The sequence below is a fragment of the Spea bombifrons genome, chromosome 2, assembly GCF_027358695.1.
Source record: "Spea bombifrons isolate aSpeBom1 chromosome 2, aSpeBom1.2.pri, whole genome shotgun sequence".
Lineage (NCBI taxonomy): Eukaryota > Metazoa > Chordata > Amphibia > Anura > Pelobatidae > Spea > Spea bombifrons.
This window is the reverse complement of record NC_071088.1, coordinates 109,951,015-109,971,453: the sequence shown is the minus strand read 5'-3', so window position 1 is coordinate 109,971,453 and position 20,439 is coordinate 109,951,015. Positions and strand designations below refer to the sequence as shown.

At 40.8% G+C, this 20,439-nt stretch overlaps 1 protein-coding gene and 1 long non-coding RNA gene across 4 annotated transcripts in view; one reads left to right on the top strand and one right to left on the bottom strand.

Moving 5' to 3' along the window:
- NCKAP5L (NCK associated protein 5 like) overlaps nucleotides 1–14,418 on the top strand; it is a 39,620-nt gene extending 25,202 nt beyond the window's left edge. For 2 of the 3 annotated variants that reach the window (XM_053455554.1, XM_053455553.1), the window contains 10 exons: nucleotides 207–308; nucleotides 3,377–3,445; nucleotides 5,246–5,284; nucleotides 6,092–6,211; nucleotides 6,470–6,565; nucleotides 7,273–9,776; nucleotides 10,042–10,207; nucleotides 10,303–10,369; nucleotides 10,713–11,015; nucleotides 11,681–12,079. In XM_053455554.1, coding sequence (XP_053311529.1) covers nucleotides 210–308; nucleotides 3,377–3,445; nucleotides 5,246–5,284; nucleotides 6,092–6,211; nucleotides 6,470–6,565; nucleotides 7,273–9,776; nucleotides 10,042–10,207; nucleotides 10,303–10,369; nucleotides 10,713–11,015; nucleotides 11,681–11,946 — 3,729 coding nt within the window. In that variant the 5' untranslated portion in view covers nucleotides 207–209 and the 3' untranslated portion in view covers nucleotides 11,947–12,079. Of the gene's footprint in view, nucleotides 1–206; nucleotides 309–3,376; nucleotides 3,446–5,245; nucleotides 5,285–6,091; nucleotides 6,212–6,469; nucleotides 6,566–7,272; nucleotides 9,777–10,041; nucleotides 10,208–10,302; nucleotides 10,370–10,712; nucleotides 11,016–11,680; nucleotides 12,080–13,205 lie in introns of those variants that run through there. The other variant, XM_053455556.1, reaches the window with a different exon arrangement.
- Nucleotides 188–7,369, bottom strand: LOC128473379 (uncharacterized). The gene is made up of 3 exons (XR_008346276.1): nucleotides 7,255–7,369; nucleotides 6,404–6,551; nucleotides 188–293 (listed from the first exon to the last, which is right to left on the bottom strand). It is a non-coding gene; the product is annotated as an uncharacterized LOC128473379 (long non-coding RNA).
- Nucleotides 14,419–20,439: the final 6,021 nt, after the last annotated feature.

Sequence of the window (20,439 nt, the reverse complement as noted above, 5' to 3'; positions counted from 1 at the left end):
AAAAAAAAAAGTTCGCAATTACAGAAACTAAAAGTGAGGAGGGCCTGTTAATAACAAATAAGTAAATATTCGGGGGATTCGGTTGACATGTCTGTCTTGAAAACAAAAAGATACAGTTGTGTTGCCACTGTGTATGTCCATATGACGGCAGCATGGTGGAAATGTGTACCGCGTCCCGTGTAAAGCTCTCCTTTTCCATTTTACAGAGAATGACGTCCGAGGTGGAAGAAGACATCCGTCTTCTGGCTGGAGGTGTACCTGAGCCGCTCGTCATTCAGGAGCTTCTTGATAGGCTGCGGGAAGTAGAGGTGAGGTGTTGGGATGTGAACATTGATGGGAGAATGGTGTATGAAGGTGATGTAAAAATCATAGCTCTTGGTACACCCAGTTTGTCCATTAAATGACATGAAATAGATCATAAATACAGTGCAGACATTGTTAATGATGTAAATGACCTTTGTTGCTGGAGGCGGCTGATTTCTAATGGAATATCTTCCTAGACATACAGATGCCCTTTATCGCTCCCATCACTCCTGTGTTCCAATGACACTTTGTGTTTGCTAGTTTAAGTTTAAAACACTTTTGAAATTACATTAGCATAGTTAGAAATGTCCTTATTTTGTATGAAAACAGTTGACCTCAAACTTTTAAACATTAGTATATAATCATTGAGGTTTAGATGTGTTGTAAGGTAGTTTTTACTTTACTGGGGCAGGGCATATAGAGTATGTGGACACCCCTCCTAATTATTGAGTTTAGGTGTTTCAGCCATGCCCATTGCGAAAAGGTGTATAAAATTAAGCCCATAGGTAGGGATCTACATAGACAAACATTGGCAGTAGAATGGGTCATACTGAAGAGCTCAGTGACTTTAAACGTGGTACTGTCATAGGATGGAACCTTTGCCACAAGTTGGTTAATCAGATTTCTGCCCTGGTCCAATGTAAGTGCTATTACTGTGACTTAGAATAGTCTAGGAGCAAGTGGTAGACACTCACAAAGCACATAGAGTGTGGAATGGATCTGTCCTGCAGCATCACTCACTACAGAGTTCCAAACTGCTTCTGGAAGCAACATCAGCACAAACATTGTGTGTTGGGAGCTTCACGAAACGGGTCTCCACGGCCAAGCAGCTGCACGCAAGCCAAGTATGACTATGTGCAATAACAAGTGTCGGATGAAGTGGTGTAGGTCCAGTTAGTGCCAGTGAAGGGCAATGTTAATCCTACAACATTTTAGATCGTTCTATGCTTCCAACTTTGTAGTACCAGTGTTTGGAAAGCACTTTCCTATTGACTGTACCCCTGTGCACAAAGCACAGTCTATAGAGACATGGTTTTATGAGTTTGGTCTGGAAGAACTCTTGTCCATGATCAGTGCCTGACCTCCCAAATGCTCTTTTGGCTGAATGGCCACAGGTTCCCACAGATATTCTCCAAAGAGTGGAGGCTGTTATAGCTGCAAAGGGGAGCAACTCCATATTAATGCCCATGGTTTTGAAAAGGGATGTCCAACAACATCACATAGGTGTGATGGCCAGGTGTCCACATAGTTTTGTTCAAATAGTGTAAGGGGAATGAGTAGAGGCTAATACAGTGAGGGCATTTAAACCTAGATTCAGGAAAGCTTTATGCCTCTCCCATCTAAAACGAGACAAATACAGATTAAGGTCTTTACATCAGGAAAAAGGGAGACTAGATCATTATCTTTTATTCACATGGCCCAAACAATTTACATACAATACATATACTCAAGGGGTATTACAAAACTCGAATTGACAAAGACAAACTAATATATTTGGTAAGGAGGGCTGTACTCGCAAGCTACAATCTAGACTAGATGGGCCCAGAAGTTCTCATCTTCTATGTTTGTATCCTGTATTTAGCTAGGGGTTTTCCTAATCTTACATTTTGGCAAACTAGATGAATACATACTTATTGTTAAACGTATGGTTGACATTCTTTATGTCATGGTGGAGACTTAGGAAGCTGTTTTTGGAGTTTAAGGAGTTGGGGGTTAACTCCTTAAACACCGGTGACTGACTCTTTGACAGACTGATTATTTGCTGTGCAAATATCCAATGTTAGAATACTCTGGGTTTTTTTTTTAAAGCCCGGCTCTAAAGCTGTAAGTGGTGGTTGGCCTTGGAAAGGGTTAAAGGCACTTGAAGGGTATTTTTGGCAGTACTGCAAACTTGTTCCCAAAAACCAGGCACTTCTGAATGATGAAAACCGTGCAGGCGTCATATTTAAAGGGAGGAAGCGTCAGCCCTAATGTGTTGATGAGTAAAACAGACCGTGAACTATGTATTATCTCAAAATAAATAAATATCTTTAGAAAGGTTGAGATTAACAAGAAATGGGTGTTGTTTAAGCTCGTGTTTATCATGCATAGAGAATATAAGCACTGGTTCTGCCGAGAGATTATTTTCAGCTGCTCTGGCAGTGATAACCAGAGGAAGAATGTTGGGGTTGTGGATAATGTTATTTCAGTGTTAGTACGAGACGCCTTGTAGCTGTGGTGTTTTGTTTTTTTTGTTAGTAGTTATGGTAGTGATGGTTTTTCTATTCTTAATAGTAAAGCTTTGTTGTTTTTTTTCTGGCCATCTGTCAGTCATGAACCAGTAGTGAATAGTGAAATCACTAATTAGCTCTTCACACAATGCCTGTCTGAATTATAATAAACCATTCATCACCGTATATTGGGCTCCCAGCTGATCAGTCTAACATTTGAGTCTGTATGATGTGCTAGACTGGGGCCTTAGAAGCTCTGTCTTTTTAAGGAGCACGGACAGGACCGGGTTTTAGGGTGCCGCAGCTGGAGAACAGGAGGCCCGTCTGAAATGGTTGAAACCAATTTAATCTGTTGTCTTGAAGCCATGATCTGCAGGATACTTGCCTTGTGTGAGGCCATGGAGGCATGGCATTCAGAATATGTACCTGGGAATCTAATCATGTGTGTAACAAGATTTTTGCATGCACATAGATGCTTTTAAACGCTCCCATCATGGAATTGGCTAAATTAGACACAAGTGACTGCTGTTTTAGATCACTAAGTATATGGCAACCTTTTTGTGACCTGTTCAATCCATTCTATCATTTAAGGGGGGTGATAAATCAATATATTTCTTTTCTTTTCAGATTGTAAAACAATTTAGCTGATATATCTCTTCATTGATCTATACATTGAACTGACTCAGGTCTTACTGGCCTTTTGTGATTAAGCTCACACTTTAAAGCCATGTGCTCTTACTAGAATATGGCACATTTAAGTTTCTTATTTGAATTTTCAACAACCTTCTTTAATGGATCCTAGCCCAAGCAAGGTGTAGGAAAGTTGACCTAGTTTAAGATTTTAACTTCTCTTCTTACCCTAGGCTGAGAATTCTGCTCTTGCACAAGCCAATGAAACGCAGAGGGAGACTTACGAACGTTGTCTAGATGAGGTGAGTTCTTTATATAAGAAGTATTTTGAATGCACACGTTCACCGTGAAAAGGTCAAACATGACACCTTGATGAACTGCTTTTCTTCTACTAACATTTAAATGCAGCTTTGTTTTATACGGAAAGGACTGTAAGCGACCCATCGATGTTGGAGAATTCTCCCAGAGTGCCCGCAAGGCTCTTTACTCCTGGCAAAATGATTTTGTTCAGCTGTAAAGTCAGAAGAAATAACTGTTCAGGTTAAAAAGTAAATCTGCACAGCTCCTTCTGAATAGTTTTCTGCGTTGATGTGGAGTGTCTGAAACAGTTTTTGGACGAATGGCTTCTCTATATTCCAATGGAGTTTTGAAAATGAAATAAGTCCATGTAACGCTTACAAGCAGCTGTGGGAACACAAATACTTCGCAGCCCACGGCTGGCTTCAATTATTATGTCACGCGAATGGAATGCCAGAAATCTTCTGTATTAGAATTTTGGAGATAAGACCCCTTGCTTATAACCAGCCACAGATCTTCTAAGATGTTGTAACTGTGTGTAAGCCGTTGCAATCACGTCACCTTAACCCTTCTAGTGCTGGTGTGCATGCTATTAGAGCATAAAGTCAGTTTTAGCGAATGACAATAATAAAAAAGTGGTTCCTTGTTTACTCTGAAAATACTTTTTTATGGAAGGAGAGCAGAGCTGTAACTAGGGCTCTTGGCACCTGGGGCAAGGTTAGAGGTCCTGCCCATCCAATCAGCTTCTCAGGACAGGTGCATAGGGCTTTGCCAACAATTGGGTTAACCACACCGCTCTCCTTGTGGCGACTAGGGCAGCTGCTCTCTTAACAATGGAAACTACAGCTCTGAAGGAGAGGCGCCACATTTTCATGAATTAAACTGTAGAGTCCGTGACGCATGTTCGAGGTTTTTCTGTGTTTCTTTCTCCAAGATGGGTGACCCTTTGTTCTTGAAATATGAAAAATCCCAAGAAATTTGAGTTTATTTGGTCACTGCTGGTTAAAAAAGATCAGTGGTGTTTCATGCAAGTGAACTTTCCAGTTCTTCACTTCCCATGGAATACTTACTCTCTTCACATATTTAAGCTTGTAAGCAGAATGCCCTCTTCCCATTGCCTTTTTTTTGTTTAGATTTGCTTGTGCTTGGGATCTAATATATATATATATATATATATATATATATATATATATATATATATATATATATATATATATATATATATATATATATATATATATATATATATATATATATATATATATATATATATATATATATATATATAGCAGACAAGGTTGGAAAAAAAATTTGTTCTGAAATACGCTTACACAAAGGAGAAGTTGAGATTCAGACACATGTTGGGTCATATCAGCATGTTGCATATTTCTTTGCACAAAGCCAGTGATTCAGGACCAAAACTTTCTACAATACCTTTCCCAAGACATGGGATCATTGTTTGCATGTGTTGGGTTAGCCTTAAGCTCATCAGCATGCATGATGTATTAACTTTAGATATTAAGACTGTATGAACACATACTTGGTCCAATTCCAACTCTTGTATTAACTGTTCTTTGCCTATGATGAGTTCCTGATATAATCTAATATTTTTTTAAGTGTATAATGCTATGTTTTAGTATGTGGATGTATTGTATGATATTCACATTGCTTGTTGACTTTCCTATTTTCTTAACAATAAGTGCCCATGTGGGATGGTTCCATCATATAATGTATTACTGAAAATAAACATTGTAGTGCTTCATTAAATGTATCAACCATTCAATTTATGCTAAAATTATTTTCAGGTTGCCAACCATGTTGTCCAGGCCCTTTTAAATCAGAAGGTAAGGTATTATTTTACTGAAGAGTTTCTGTTATGCCTTCTAGGGCCTTTACTATGCATGTGTGTATATAAAATAAATATATATATATATATATCTATTATATTCCTATGTAGTGGTCAATTTTTTTTTTTTTTTTCCGACCGTTTGGAATCAAGTGGTTTCACAAGCACGGGCAACTTTGAATGAGTGGCATGCAGCCTTTTCCCTCTTTTTTTATATATGTTTTTACATGCTTTACTCTGATAACCCCAACTTGAAACATACTGTTAAATACTTTGTTATATTCACTGCTATGTATCATTCATCAGTAACTCGGCAAATGATCCCATAGCGTTTTATTGTTCTTTCGTGAAGGACACTAATGCAAAGATGATTTCACAAAGCCTGCTTGTAGCGTATTAAAGGCCTAACAGTGCGTTCTTTATTCCAACCCTAATATACTGCTAAACAAGCAAAGAAAAAAATCCTTGTTTGAAGATTTAACAACTTAGATTTGTTACTGGTACAAACTGGAATTTAACCTTTCGTGGAAGAGACCGTAGAGGTCCTGAACGCTAATGCAGGTTTATATCTTTCTCTTCATAGGCGCAATAAAAGGTCAGCTTCAACTAACAAAAAAAAAAATGCTTATCTACAAGATTTTATATTGTCTAACCTTCAAACCAAATGCAATATTTTAATAACAAGAAAATTAAGCTAAAGTGGTTCCTCATTTGGTTATTGCATGATTGTGATGTTTGAGAATTAGATTATATATGTATTGTGATATATATATATATATTCACAATATTTCTTCTCCCACCCCAGGATCTCCGAGAAGAATGTATCAAACTGAAGAAGAGAGTGTTTGACCTTGAGCGTCAGAACAGGACATTGAGCGACCTTTTTCACCAGAAGCTTCAACGTTCTTCAGGATCATCCCCTGAGGTAAGATCTGTTCCCATGGACAATTAGATTTATATTTGTGTAACATAATATTAATCTCTTAGGCTTTCTGTCTAATTTGGAATAGCCAGTAAAAGAATACCTGCAATAACATTACCTTATGTGTAACAGAAGCAGTGTTTTGTGACAGTAAAATGCTACAAAGGTCTCGTTTAAAATACTGTAGATCCTTACCTTCCCAAGAGGAAGGAGAATGCTTCTGGGCTGCCTGTTAATGAGTGTTTTGCTCTCTGCGTCTAGCTGCAACCGCTCCAGGTTCTGTCTGACCCTCAAGCAGAGGATTTAGAGAGGCTTTCTGGCTCCCTTCCTCTAGGACAATGTGCTGTACAAAGAGAGGTAAACAAATTAATCTCCTGGTTTTGTTCCGAATCCTACGTTCTTCATTTTCATCAGTCACAAATATCAGCAGAGATCCTCTGCCTAACTGTACCTTTTAAACTAGTACCTAGCCTGTTGGTTGTGGAAATAATCATTATTAGTGTAATAGTATGTAAATTATTTCATTAGAGGAATAGCTTATTCAGGTGAAAGAACAGTTAAGTTGGCTTTTTAAATATATTAGTGAATCATTAATTTAAATTGTTATCGTTGGTGTGGTTATTCTCAAGCCAATTTGACCATTGAAACATGTTAAGTAAGGAACAATAGCGGGTGTTCTGTTTGTGGTGTATGTTGATATCTGGGGGGGGGGTATTGGGTATGTAATAAAAGGGCCATTGTAACTAATTCTACATTATAGTCAGTATAATGCCACTTCTTGATTGTACTGTAAGCATTTTGGAAAAAAAATGGTTATTAGGCTCACTTGTAAAATAAATGCAATATAGGCTAAACTTAAGACTTAGGCTAGTTAGGGTTAGATAATATATGGACTGTGCTTTGGGCTTCTATCCAGAGGATTTTTTATAGATCAAATTCAGTAATATGCTGTTTCTGGCTCCCATCTGTTTGCCCGCTTGTAATTTAGTTCATACTTTTTTTGTATAATTATGGTATGAATAATGAAGTCCTGATTTGGTAATTACCTGTGCTTATTCCTATAGGGGAAACAGCGATCTTCCCGTGCCCAGTCATCTTGCCGCTCTCTAGACGCCATGTCCCCATTCCTCAGGAAAAAGGCACAGATTCTAGAGGTTTTACGAAGGCTTGAGGCCACAGGCTCCCAGGCTGGATTGTCCTGCACTGCTCCACCACTGCTGTTTGGGGGTCTTTCATCGGCAGGTGGGAATGGCCTGCGTTTAGGATCAGAGCAGGGCTTGGATTACTTAAATGGCGAAGGGCTGACGCCTCCGGAACTTGGTGGAGATGAGCCCTGGACATCCTGTCTACTCCTGGCTCAGAGTGGTTGGGAGGAGTTTTTCAAGTGGAAAGCTATCCAACGTGAGCCTCCAGCTGGAAGCCCTGGTGAGGGGGGAGGGGAACGTCTTGGACTGACAGCAGTGGAGGAGACACAGCAGTTGGCACGACAAGCTGAAGGCAGTTCTTCCTCCTCAGATGATGACATTGGGGAACCACCTCCTCCCCCTGACATAAGGCAGAGGCTGCCATTGACAGACTTATCAAAAGGCTTTGGACCTTGTATGTGCTCCCGTGGTACTGGAAATAAGAGGGGCCCTGGTGAGGGACATTCTGATGGGACAGGTTTAAGTAGGGGGCACTTTGGGCAACTTCACTCATTAACCTGTTATAGTAGAAGCCTACGGGATCTGGTGGAGATTCAGCAGGTACCAGGGACATCACCAGTAGTTATAGAAAAGGCTGATTCTGTACCTCGATCTCATGGGAAACAGCTAGTTTCTGAGAATGTTTCAGATGGTTCCATCCTAAACTGCCCCTCCTCTCCAGGGGCATCCATTACTCCGCAACGAGACACAAATGGACTTGTTCGTAAGAGTTCAACCCAGGAGACGTTAGATGAATGCCCTCAGTCAGTGGTCCCTAGTCCATCTTGTACAGAAACAGAAGATGAACTTCTCCCTCCTTGTGAGCCTCGCACGGCACACATACCCTCTCCAGCCAAATTCCTCAAGTTTCTGAAGCTTCCAGGTTCAGGGGAGAGGTTACAAAACCCCAACCCCCTGCGACTTAGTCCCCAGCTTACCCAAGCCTCTAAGATCCCTTGCCGTAGCAATAATTATGAGGCTTTCCCCTCTCCTCGTATGAGTAGGAAGACTGTGGAAGAGTTGCCTGGTCCTGGCACTGATGTTGACTCGCCTTCCCCCTCAGAATTCCCCCACTCTGATACAAACAGACAGGGATCAGTTGAGAGGCCCCTCAACATGATTAGTAAATCTGGAATACAGTGCTGCACCAAAAAATCGCACGACTATGAAAACATCCCAGTTACCTCTGCTAGAAACTCTGAGCTTCCCAGTACAAATCAAGCTGCTGAGACTATGGAGCCTGCTTCCCATTTAGCTGTTGAAGTGTGCTCTCCTACTTGCTCTACCCCAGGACTTTGCCTGCACTCTCAAGGGACTGAGCAACCTAATGCTCAAGTAAGCACTCCTTTTCTTAAAAAAACTGGAGTTTCTAGGAAACCCCCAGAGTCTGCTGGGCACCTCCCATTCCGTGAGAGGATGGGAAAGTTAAGGGGCACTGATAACCAACAGTCGGACATTTCTGGAGAAGGAACTGATAGTAACAGGGTGGTGGGTGACAGCCTTGAGCTTCGTCCGTCTATGAAGAGATCCATTGCTGTGAGCAGTCTAAAAACTCCGGAGCCTGGATCAACAGAAAGTTACCCACCAAGATACCATGCTCAAAAAGGAGAGTCTGCTAGGTCTCGTCAGCCTCCTTCTCACTGTTCACCAGGATCACCTCATGGTCCTCGTAACCCAACCCGTGCTCCTCCTGTTCCTAGTAAATCTCCACGCAGTCCTCATGGCAGCCCTACAAAGTTACCGGCAAAGTCCCCAAGTAAGGCAACTGCAAAACCACTGATGTCTAGACCGTTAAGCGAGGAACTCAGGCAGAGCCCGCGGCATCCACCACAATCTAGCGAAGACAAACATCGGATGCAGCCAACTGATCTAGGCAAAAAAAATGGAACGTGTCCTGAATATGCTTGCACCCGTTCAGCCGGCCAACAGAATGCAGAAAATATTCCTCTAAGTGCTTTGCATTCTGCAATTGAAGAAAAGGTAATGAAGGGTATCAAGGAAAATATGATGAGGCTTCAGGAACAACACCGTGCACCAGCCCCTGATCCTAAACAACGAAATTCTAGTGGCATAGCCAGTTGGTTTGGACTAAAGAAGAGCAAGCTCCCAGCACTTAGCCGGAGGCCTGAAGCTGCCCGACTGAAAGATGAGAAAAGAGAGAGGGTGGGTGGAAGTTCCCCTCGCTCTAGGGATGTGAAGGGGGAGAGCCTGAACATCTCTATGCTGATGGAGAAAGCTGAAGATCTGCGCAAGGCCCTACAGGAAGAGAGGGCCTACATCAATGGACTTTCCTTGGATAAGACTCGAACAGTACCTTCTGTGGAACAGACACAGAGTCAACGGCCCTTGACTGCTGACAACTTCATGCAGCAGCTTTTGAACAGGTATGTGTTTGAGGGCATCATGGTCAGAATATAAAAAGAAAAAAAATTGCGTAACATAATTACAGAACCAACAATACCAGGTATTCAGAAAAATATGATGCTTTACAACCTGTGTGTAAATGTGCAGTGATTTAGTATTGTGTGGTTCTGGGTAGCAGAGATCAAAACTTTCTTTTTAAAGGAAGTGTTATTGAAATATATATATACACATTTTTTAGTCTAGTTTTTGATGGTCTTTAGATGGTCATTTTTGTTTTATGCTTAGGGTCGATGGCAAAGATGCTCCACATGAAAGCCGCATGGATGGTAAGACTCCACTTCGTGACTTTGCAAGGCTTTCACCAGAGAACAAAGATGTCAGGCCTTTCCGCTCTCAAAGGAACGGCATGATTGCACATGCCGAGCGTTGTGAACAGAAGAGCGTGGAGCAGGTAAGTAAATGAACAAGGTAGCTTTGCTTTCAGTCTTGGTGAAGATACTGGGAACGTACACATGCCACTTGACAATCCTTTTTTTCTGATTGCAGATCAAAGAAGTGGCTCTCCAATCTGATGACCGAGTTACGGAAGCGGTCGCTTCTCAGCACTTTGCAGGTAAAAGATTGTACGGAAATTTATGTATCTCATTGTGTATGAAAAGCACTGGGGATGTCATGCATAAATGCGGACTGATAAAATTGCTAAATGATAAATTATATATAAATCTCTATTAATAGAGGTCTATAAGTCTGTTGGTGTGCCCTATGGACAGGGTGCAAGGAAATTCTGCCCTATCCACAATTGTGCAATCACCTGACCAGCAAGTCAATTTAGCCCCTTCGTGTCAGACGTACACCTGCTTTATTTGTGTTCCCTTATATTTTAAGCACCTTTATCTCATGCCTGTCATATGCTGTTTTGCACTGAATATTCACTTATTCTGTTATCTTCTTCCCAGCTTGTGATTCCCTCACTAGGACTCTAGACAGTGGCATAGGCACATTCCCTCCACCCGATTACTGCGGAGGAACTCCAAATAAAAGCACCCCAAAGTTAAAGCCTAGGCTGGAGTCCCCATCTGTTCTCCCTGTAGGAAAATTTTCTGCATTCCCAAAGGTACCAAGGAAAGCAAGGACTTTGGAAAGGGACTTGAGAGGTGTGGAGGAGATGTTTCCTTCTACACAACATCAGAGTGTCCCAGCATTCCATGCTCTGTTGGCCCAGCCAGAGCCCACTTTGGAACACATAGTATATGGAGAAGGTGTGTATGCCACAACAATTTTTAATTAAGAAAAATATATATGTATACCAATCAGCCATAACATTATGACCACTGACAGGTGAAATAAATAACACTGATAATCTTGGTATCGTGGCACCTGTCAATGGGTATTAGGCAGCAAGTTAACATTTCGTCCTCAACGTTAATGTTTAAGAAGCTGGAAAAATAGGCAAGAGTAAGGATCTGAGCGACTTTGACAAGGGCCAAATTGTGATGGCTTGACGACTGGGTCGGGGCACCTCCAAAACTGCAGCTTTTGTGGGGTGTTCCTTGTCTGCAGTGGTCAGTACCAATCAAAAGTGGTCCAAGGAAGGAATAACAGTGAACCGGCAACAGGGTCACTGGCAGCTAAGGCTCATTGATGCCCGTTGGGGATGAAAGCCGGCCTATGTGGTCAAATCCTACTACTGTAGCCTAAATTGCTGAAAAAGTTAAAACTGGTTCTGGTAGAAAGGTGTCAGAACACACAGTGCATCGCAGTTTGCTGCGTATTGAGATGCGTAGCCGAAACCCGTCAGGGTGCTCAGTCTGACATTTGTGATTTCAGGAGCCAATATTGCACTGCTTATGATGAGTATGCAAACTTTTCTTCTGATTTTAGTTTGGACAGAAATACTAATGTATGGTTTATATTTACTGAACAGAAGCTGGACTAGATCGCAGCCATTCTCAACCGGCAAAAAACTGGACCTTTCCCAATGCCAAGTTCAGTGCTGGGTCTACAAACAGTTTTAGGTCTAGAACACATGATCTGGAGGAGGCAAGTAAAGTATTTAAAGGGCCAAAGGAAACTAGTGGCCATACTGTGTTTGAGTTCCAAGAATGTGAACCACCAACATTCCCCTATTCATCTTTTAAATGTCTTTTTTGGTATTTAAGTTTAATATATCTAACTCTAAACACCTTGTGAGATTAATTGGGTGCAAGACAAACCTTGGGATGCGATGGCGCTGTGAGAACGTTATCCCCTCAGTCTCATGCATTCCTGTTTATTCTTCTGGCTGCACTTGTCTTTGCAACCACCTTTTTGCTGTATCTATTTCAAAGAAGTAACCTTACAAATTTCCCAAAACACTGAATGAAACTAAGCACACAGGAAACATTTCTGTTCCTCACGTCATACCCAGTTGGGAATCCCAGTTCCACCATGGCTTTTAGAATTGGTCATGATCAAGGAATCTCAAGAGTGCTATGGACTGCTCTTGAATAACTTAATTTCCTTTAACTTTTTGGGAGAGAGACACTTAGCAAAATTTCAATCTCTTCCACTTCCCCCCCCAAAAGAGTAGTGTCATCGAATGGATTGTGACGACCATTCATTTTGGTGTTTGTACTGGCAATTATTCTAAAACTGATATGTCAAGCACAAGTCCAATATTCCTTTTTAACCGCTACTATAATCAAATTATAAAAAAAGCTGCCGTAAACATGCGCTTTGTATAAATTCTCATCTTAGAGTCTCTGACTTTGTTCAGTTTCCTTTAATTAGCAATACTTTTATATACATAATCATCTTTTGTTTATACTGTTCTCCCGTGTCCAATGGGTGCATTTTACTTGATTAAATCCAGACAACAGCCCTTGCTTTCCTATCTGCTGTCATAACCTTGTAGAAATACACACAAAATAGCACTTTCTTCCAACCTAATACGTGCTTCTGTCTTAACAATGTCTCAAATAAATTGCTGCTCGTGGATTCTGCCATCTAGTGGTGAAGATAAGACTCCCGTCTGTTTCAATATCTCCTGATAAATTAATTTGGACCTGTGCGTCTGCCCTATTCCCTGCATGTGTAAACGAGACTGGGATAGAACATCATCCGCTGCATCCTAATGAGCTAGACTGTTCTGTCTGACGTTGGGGACCGAGAAATGAACATCTTCAGTCTGCCTGGAGAAAACAGGGAGGTGTTTTGCCGCTAGCGCTTAGAACCCAGGGCATTTTGTCTGCAATGTTCAAAGGAGGGTACCTTCAGTTAACTCTTTGATTGTTGGGGTTATCACCCCATAGCACTCAGTTGTACAATTCCATAGGTTTCTAGATGTACAGAATAAACCATTTACTGTTTGTTTTACCCTTTAATGGGCCACCTTGCTGCACTCCAGACTAAATTATTATTTTGATGTGTGTGGAGCCGATGTTAATTATTCATTCCTCCTTGCCCTGCAGATACCGTCTGAAGGGGATAGAGACTGTGATGTGCCCGATTACCCGCATCCCTCTCTCTGTTTCCCTGGCAGCGTGAGCAGCCGTACTCCAAGCACCTCTGAAGTCGGGGAGGAAGGAACAAGTGAAGCCAAATCTCGCGATAACGAACAGGGTCAGACTCGGTTGGAAAACTCTGAATCCCTGAGCGACTCTTTATACGACAGCCTTTCGTCCTGTGGGAGCCAAGGCTAAAACCATTTCCCACCCCAAATATTTATGCAACCAGTAACCTTAACAACTCGGGCATGGGTGGACAATGCTGGTTGTCTGTGGGTGCTATTCTGTGTGGAGTCCTTGTCCTTTCCATGACAGTGTTGCTTTTCTAAATTTGCCACTCCACCAAGCCTCCATGATCCCAAGTGTTAGCCGCAGACTAGAACCTTGATGTCCTTGACCTTACAGGTAAAGGTCGCAAAGCTTCATGTCTGCTTCCTTCTGTCCCAAGCTGAACTCTAAACTCGATCCTACCCTCTGTCGCAGATGGGCATTTTATTTTTTTCCTAGCTGATATAGCTTGCCCCCTTTGCTATGCATTAATACCACCAGCGGATTGAACGTCATTCAGAGCAGTTAGACTGGTGAAGGGGAATTCACGGGTTTCTAGAATACCTCACGTTTCTCTGAGCTCCGTTTTAAGTAATATGTGAAACTCTGATTCAGAAACAGAATTCCACAATTTTATTTTCAGTTTCATTTTTTTTTTTCTTTCAAGGAAGAAGTTTAGGTGGATGAAAAATCCACATAGTTTATCTAGATGCCTCTATACTAAGGGGAATTATTACGATCAGCTGGAGCTTTGCCATACATGGCTCTTCACTCCTTGATGTGTATTTCATTTTTTTTCTTTTTGTGCGCTGATTATATATATCTTACATTTTTTTTAAAATCTTATTGTGTACTATGTTTGGTATTCCTTTTGCCGTTTGTATTTGTTGTGCAATTCATCCCCTCATTTTTATGTTTTCTATATAAACGCTATTGCTCTTACAAAGGTGCTAACCAGTAAAAATAATCCTTGTCCAGTTTCTCCCTCTTCTTGTTTCTTGATGGGTTTTTGTTTATTTTTTTTATACTGATGCTTTTTATTTTATTTATATAAGTTATTGTGACTCTGTTTTTCTGCCTCACTTTCTTTTAAGCTAAAAATAAAAAAAATCATAAAAATAACCTGTAACCACTGGAATTTCTTTCATGATTTTAAACCCCAGGTAAAACTAAAAAGTACCAAAAAAAATCCAGCATAAATTTGTATTCGCCTGCAGTCTCAGCCCTTATTGCTGGAGAAGCTTACCAGGGTCGGCCCTTCATAATCTATACAGAAGTCATATTTCAGATGCTTCTATTAGCACAGTGTGTGTTATTGTTTTGGGAAATTGCACTAATCAGAAGGAAAGGTCTTCTGAAAAATATCAGCTCCTTTTAAATCTCTGTGCTGTATTTTAGGAGTATGTGCCTCTGTTTCTAATGCAAGTGAAACGAAGCTCATAGAATTTTGTGTGTTGACCTCTCCGTAGTTCTGTGCCAAAAACATTAGATGCCTAGATCCGGTAAATACGGTCAGGGCCGTAGGAATGGCGAGGCAAGAGAGGCACTGTGTGTTAATGGGCAGGTGTGTGTGTGTGTAAAGGCAGCATGTATGGGTAGGTGTGTATAAGGGCAGTGTGTATGGGCAGGTGTGTGTAAGAGAAGTGTATGTATATGCGTGTTTGTAAGCTGGTTGTGTGTGTGTGTGTGTGTATAAAGGTAACATGTGTGTAATGGCAGTGTATGTGTGTTTATGGGCAGGTATGTGTAAAGGAAGTGTAAATAAAATAACCTCTGTTAAAAAAAATCAAAAAAAAATCCATTCTTGCCTCGGGTGCAAAAGGAGCTAGCTACGGCTCTGAATAAGGCAACCGTACATCTGTAGCTAAACATCGAGTTAACCTTTTAAATAGCTTTATTTCAAGATAATCACAAAGACCGCAATCTTCTGCAGTTGTTCTTAGGTTACTCCCCCAGCACACTTTTTATATGCCATCTGTTCAATGTTGAACTTTAAACCCTCCAGTTTTCTGTAGGCACACTTGCTGCACAAATTGCCTCTGGAAGCAACATCAGCACGAACTCTATGGTTGGGTGCTTTTTAAATGGGTTTCCATGGCCTAGCAACTGTACACAAGCCGAAGATCACTGTGCAATTCCAAGCATCTGCTGGAGTGGTGTAAAGCACATCGCCACTGGACTCTGTTCATTCGAGAGAATACTTTTCCTCTGGTCTGATCACACTTCACTTTCTGGAAGTCTGCCACCCTAGGCCTAGGCTGACTGGGAGAAGTCACCGGGCTCCATCAGTTTATATGGCCCTGCAAATCACCGTATAAACCATGTGGCATATAACTTGCCCCTCCAACTCTTGCCATTTGCTGATATGAGCAGCTGTTGCACAACTTGCTTGAAGGTTTTTCCCAAATGCTTGGGAAATATAGTTTATTACAATCACGCATTGTCTGCAGTCTGCTTTTAAAAACATTTGTGAACGTGAAACTAATGAATGGATCCATTAGATTATGTGAGGTCTGCTATTTGGACTCTAACGAATACGACTTTGAAAAATTTTCAGTCAAATTGTGAGTGGATGGCCCAGGACAAGGTGCTGCAGCAACTAAAGAAAATTAATGTTAACAAGGCTCCGGGGCCTGACGGTTTTCACCCACGAGTACTTAAGGAGCTGTGTCAGGAAATAAGTGAACCTCTGTTTCTAATCTTTCGGGATTCTTTTCTTTCAGGAATTGTACCAGAGGATTGGAGGAAGGCAGATGTGGTTCCTATTTTCAAAAAGGGTTCCAACTCTGTGCCCGAAAATTATAGACCTGTGAGCCTAACTTCCGTTGCTGGGAAAATATTTGAAGGGCTGTTTAGGGATAATATTCAAGAATTCCTTGGGAAGAATAGTATTATTAGCATAAATCAGCATGGTTTTATGAAACATAGTTCCTGTCAAACTAATTTAATTCTACGAAGAAGTAAGTAGAAGTGTCGATCAGGGTGTTGCAGTGGATGTAATCTACTTGGATTTTGCCAAGGCGTTTGACACGGTTCCACACAATAGGTTAGTATTCAAACTGAAAGAAATTGGCCTAGATGCAAATTCTTGTTCTTGGGTAGAACATTGGCTTAGAGGTAGAGAACAGAGAGTTGTTATAAATGGTAAATTTTCAAGCTGGTAAGTGGTGTCCCTCAGGGTTCTGTTCTGGGACCAATTTTATTCAGCATATTTATAAATGACCTGGCAGGAGGCATTGAAAGTCATGTTTCTGTGTTTGCAGATGACACTAAACTAGGTAAAGTTATACAGGGCGAGCAGGATATTACTGTGCTGCAGAGGGATCTAGATAGACTGGGGGACTGGGCACTCAAATGGCAGATGCAATTCAATGTAGATAAATGTAAAGTTATGCACTTCGGGGTAGCGAATGCACAAGCAACCTACACCCTAAACGGTAGTGAATTAGGGGTAATGACAAATGAGAAGGATTTGGGTATTGTTATAGACAACAAACTAGGCAACAATGTGCAGTGTCAGCCTGCGGTTGCTAAGGCCAGTAAGGTATTGTCATGTATAAAAAGGGGCATCAAGTCGCGGAATAAAGATATAATTTTGCCGCTGTATAAATGGGTGCAGAGGCGGGCTACAAAATTAATAAAAGGAATGGAGCACTATAGTTATGAAGAAAGGTTAACTAATTTAAATCTGTTTAGTTTAGAAAAACGTCTCCTCAGAGGGGATATGATAACGTTATATAAATATATTCGGGGCCAATACAAACCATTGTGTGGAAATCTGTTCATAAACAGGACTATGCATAGGACACGTGGTCATGCATTTAGACTGGAAGAAAGGAGATTTAGACTAAAGCAGAGGAAAGGGTTTTTTACAGTAAGGACAATAAGGATGTGGAATTCTCTGCCTGCAGAGGTAGTTTTATCAGAGTCTGTACAGACGTTTAAACTGCAACTGGATGGATACCTGGAAAAACATAATATTCGGGGATATAATCTTTAATTATGGGGAAACAGCTTATTGATCCAAGGAGAAATCTGACTGCCATTTTGGGGTCAAGAAGGAATTTTTTTCCCTGGTTAGTGCAAAATTGGAAAGAGCGAAGCCGGGGTTTTTTGCCTTCTTTTGGATCAACAGCAACAAATTAACAGATATAGGAAAGGCTGAACTTGATGGACGCATGTCTTTTTTCAGCCTATGTAACTATGTAACTATGACTTCCATGAATTTATTTTAAGGTAGATTTAGAGTTTTCACTCTTCTTACCTTGGACATTACTAATATTATGTTCTACATAATATTTAATATTCCTATTTTTGATGCCAGTTACATGGGTGATTGCAGGATAAGGCAAGCTTGGCACTCTTATCACCATGGAATTTTGCACCTGAAATCCTCCTATAATCCACCTATAATCCACCTATAATCCATCAAGCGCCTATAATCAATTGCTTGGCTGGGCCATTTTGTGTTACTAATATGTGGGGCACATTAAAGATGCTGTTCAATTTACTTAAAATAATGCCCACATTAATCTGTTGTGTAAAAAAAACATTCAAGGAAATGCTTCATTTTTGTCCGATTCTTCAATTCTACTGCAAAGCATTTTCTTTGGGTAGAGATTAGGCATTCAAAGGTACTAGGAGTCATTATTAGTAGTCTTATTTCCATTTCTTAATGGAACTTCAGATGGCGCTAACTACACACCTTTTTACTTTTTTTCGTTGCGACTCTTAGAAAAGAAAAATGAATGCCTGCGGTCAATAATAGTAATGTTAGTGTATAATGAGGGAAATTGTCTGTAAAGAACATATTTTAATGCAGGTTCCTGGAAATCAGAAAAACCAAAGTGCTTCATAAATGCTACAAAAACCCCTTTTTTATTAGGGTCATGTACTAAAAATAAATTAATAATATTATAATATGTAATGAAACATCTTACGTTTTAAGATCTTATCTTATAAAATCATATTGGGGAAAGGACATGGGGCAAGTTAAGCAGTTAAATAGCAACGGAACAAATCCGGCTGACAATACACTTAATATATGATGTCTAATCCTGTCCAAAACTGCCCCTCTTGCCATCCCCTGCAACGGATATTTTAGTTATTAATAATTTGGGAAATAGTTAAATAAAGACCCAGTCTCACATTTTTTAAAGACACTGATGTGATGTTTTCGAGAAAAGCAAGGGGAGAATTGTTTGGGATGGTGCTTATGTTGTGCAGAAGATGAGATATTACTTGAAATAAGAATTTTGTGCTTGTGCAATGAGTGGGCTGCATCACTCCCACCGCTTTCGTAGCAGGAACAGGGAGTAGAGACCATTTCTAAACAACATTCCATTTTTCACAGACCTGCTACTCTGATGGGAGTGTGGATTTATGTGTGGGCCGGAGTGATTTTGTGAATGTGCATTAGTGTAAAATGAAGCTTGGTTTGCAAAAAGGTGGGTAATAAAGTAAAACTTGATCATCCGTGAAAACAAATTTGGGCATGACGCTGAAAATGTTTCAAACTAAAAGTAATGCCACCCCACGCATTTTACACAAACAGCTATTATAGTGGAATGTACAAGATCAACTTTCTCCGACAGTGCGTGCTTGTGTTCCTAAAGCTCATGGATGAACCCAGTATCCTGGTCAGCCTAGCGTAGGACCACATACTTCCAGGTAGTGAAGTGCAGTGGTGATGTGCTTTACAACACTCCACCCGAAACTTGGCATTGTGCGTAGTGATCTCCGGCTTGTGTGCAGCTGCTCGGCAATGGAAACCCGTTTCACGATGCCCCCGATGCACAGCGTTTGTGGGGATGCTGCTTCCAGAGGCAGTTGGGAACTCTGTAGTGAGTGATGCTGCGGAAGGCAATTTTTACGTGCTTCAGCACTTAGCACGCTCCATGAGTGTGAACGGTCTACCGCTTTGCGGTTAAGCTGTTACTTCTAGATGCTTGCACTTCACAATAATAAAACTTACAATGAACCCGAGCAGATATAGCAGAGAAGAAATTTCATGAACTGACCTGTGGCAAAGGTGGCATCCTATGACAGTACCACGTTTAAAGTCACTGAGCTCTCCAGTACGACCCAGTCTACTGCCAGTGTTTGTCTATGGAGATGGCTGCCTATGTGCTTGATTTTATACACCTGTTAGCAATGGTTGTGCCTTAAACACCTAAACTCAAAACTTAGGGTTTTTAATTTTTTTTTATTTTTATCATAATGTAGCATCACTGCAATGTGGGTCTGTCTGCTGCTTTCCATTGATAGCTTTTGTTTTTGCGCATGTGTCTTTTTACTTAAAGCCCCCAAATAATAAAGAGTTACCAAGGATGTGTTGCTAAAAGTAATCATAATATTAGAAGTTCAAATCATAATTGCCTAAAGGTGAAAGGCGCGGAACATTTGCTCATCGTTTCATGTCGCCCTCTTTGATGTCACTGAGCCTTGAGTTTTCCAGGACCAGATCTCTGCCACGTCAGTGAGCGGACTGGTTTATTGGGCTGGCAGTGCTTCAGGGAAATGTTTATTTTTAAGCGAGTCCTCTGATGGAAGTCAGACTTATTTACATTAGATTTTGCTTGGAGCGATCACTTGACTAGTGATGTGTGTGAGAAGGTAGCTCGCAGCTGTCGCACTGAAATATGTCTTTACATTTACATTTCTTTAGCATTTTCCTTGCAGGTGGCACACTTCTTGTATGCATGTTTTCTATACAGATTCCGGTACATCTTGTTAAATGTACACAAATTATAATTGTTATTTTATTGCTAGATTAGCAGCAAACTCCTTGTGGTGGAAGGCAAATCATGTACCAGTTGTGAAAAAGTATATAGGGATTTATATAGTGTACAAGTTGTGTATAAAGAGTCCTTTTGGTGACGGAGAAATGCCAAAAATGGGACAATCACCATAGCAACCAATATAATCTTCCAGCTGATTGCTCTCCATTTACCACTTTACACAATCATTTATACTTACCCCTTGCATGACAAGTTTTGGATGGAAGAAGCAGGCATTGTGTGTCCGCAAAAAGGACCATAACTTTCGGCATTTTTAGAAAAGTGATCTGGAAAAGGAGAGCCGGACGCCCCAGAGCTGATATTTCTAGTAATGCTTTCAGAAGGCAATCCTGAGAATGATACCAGCGATG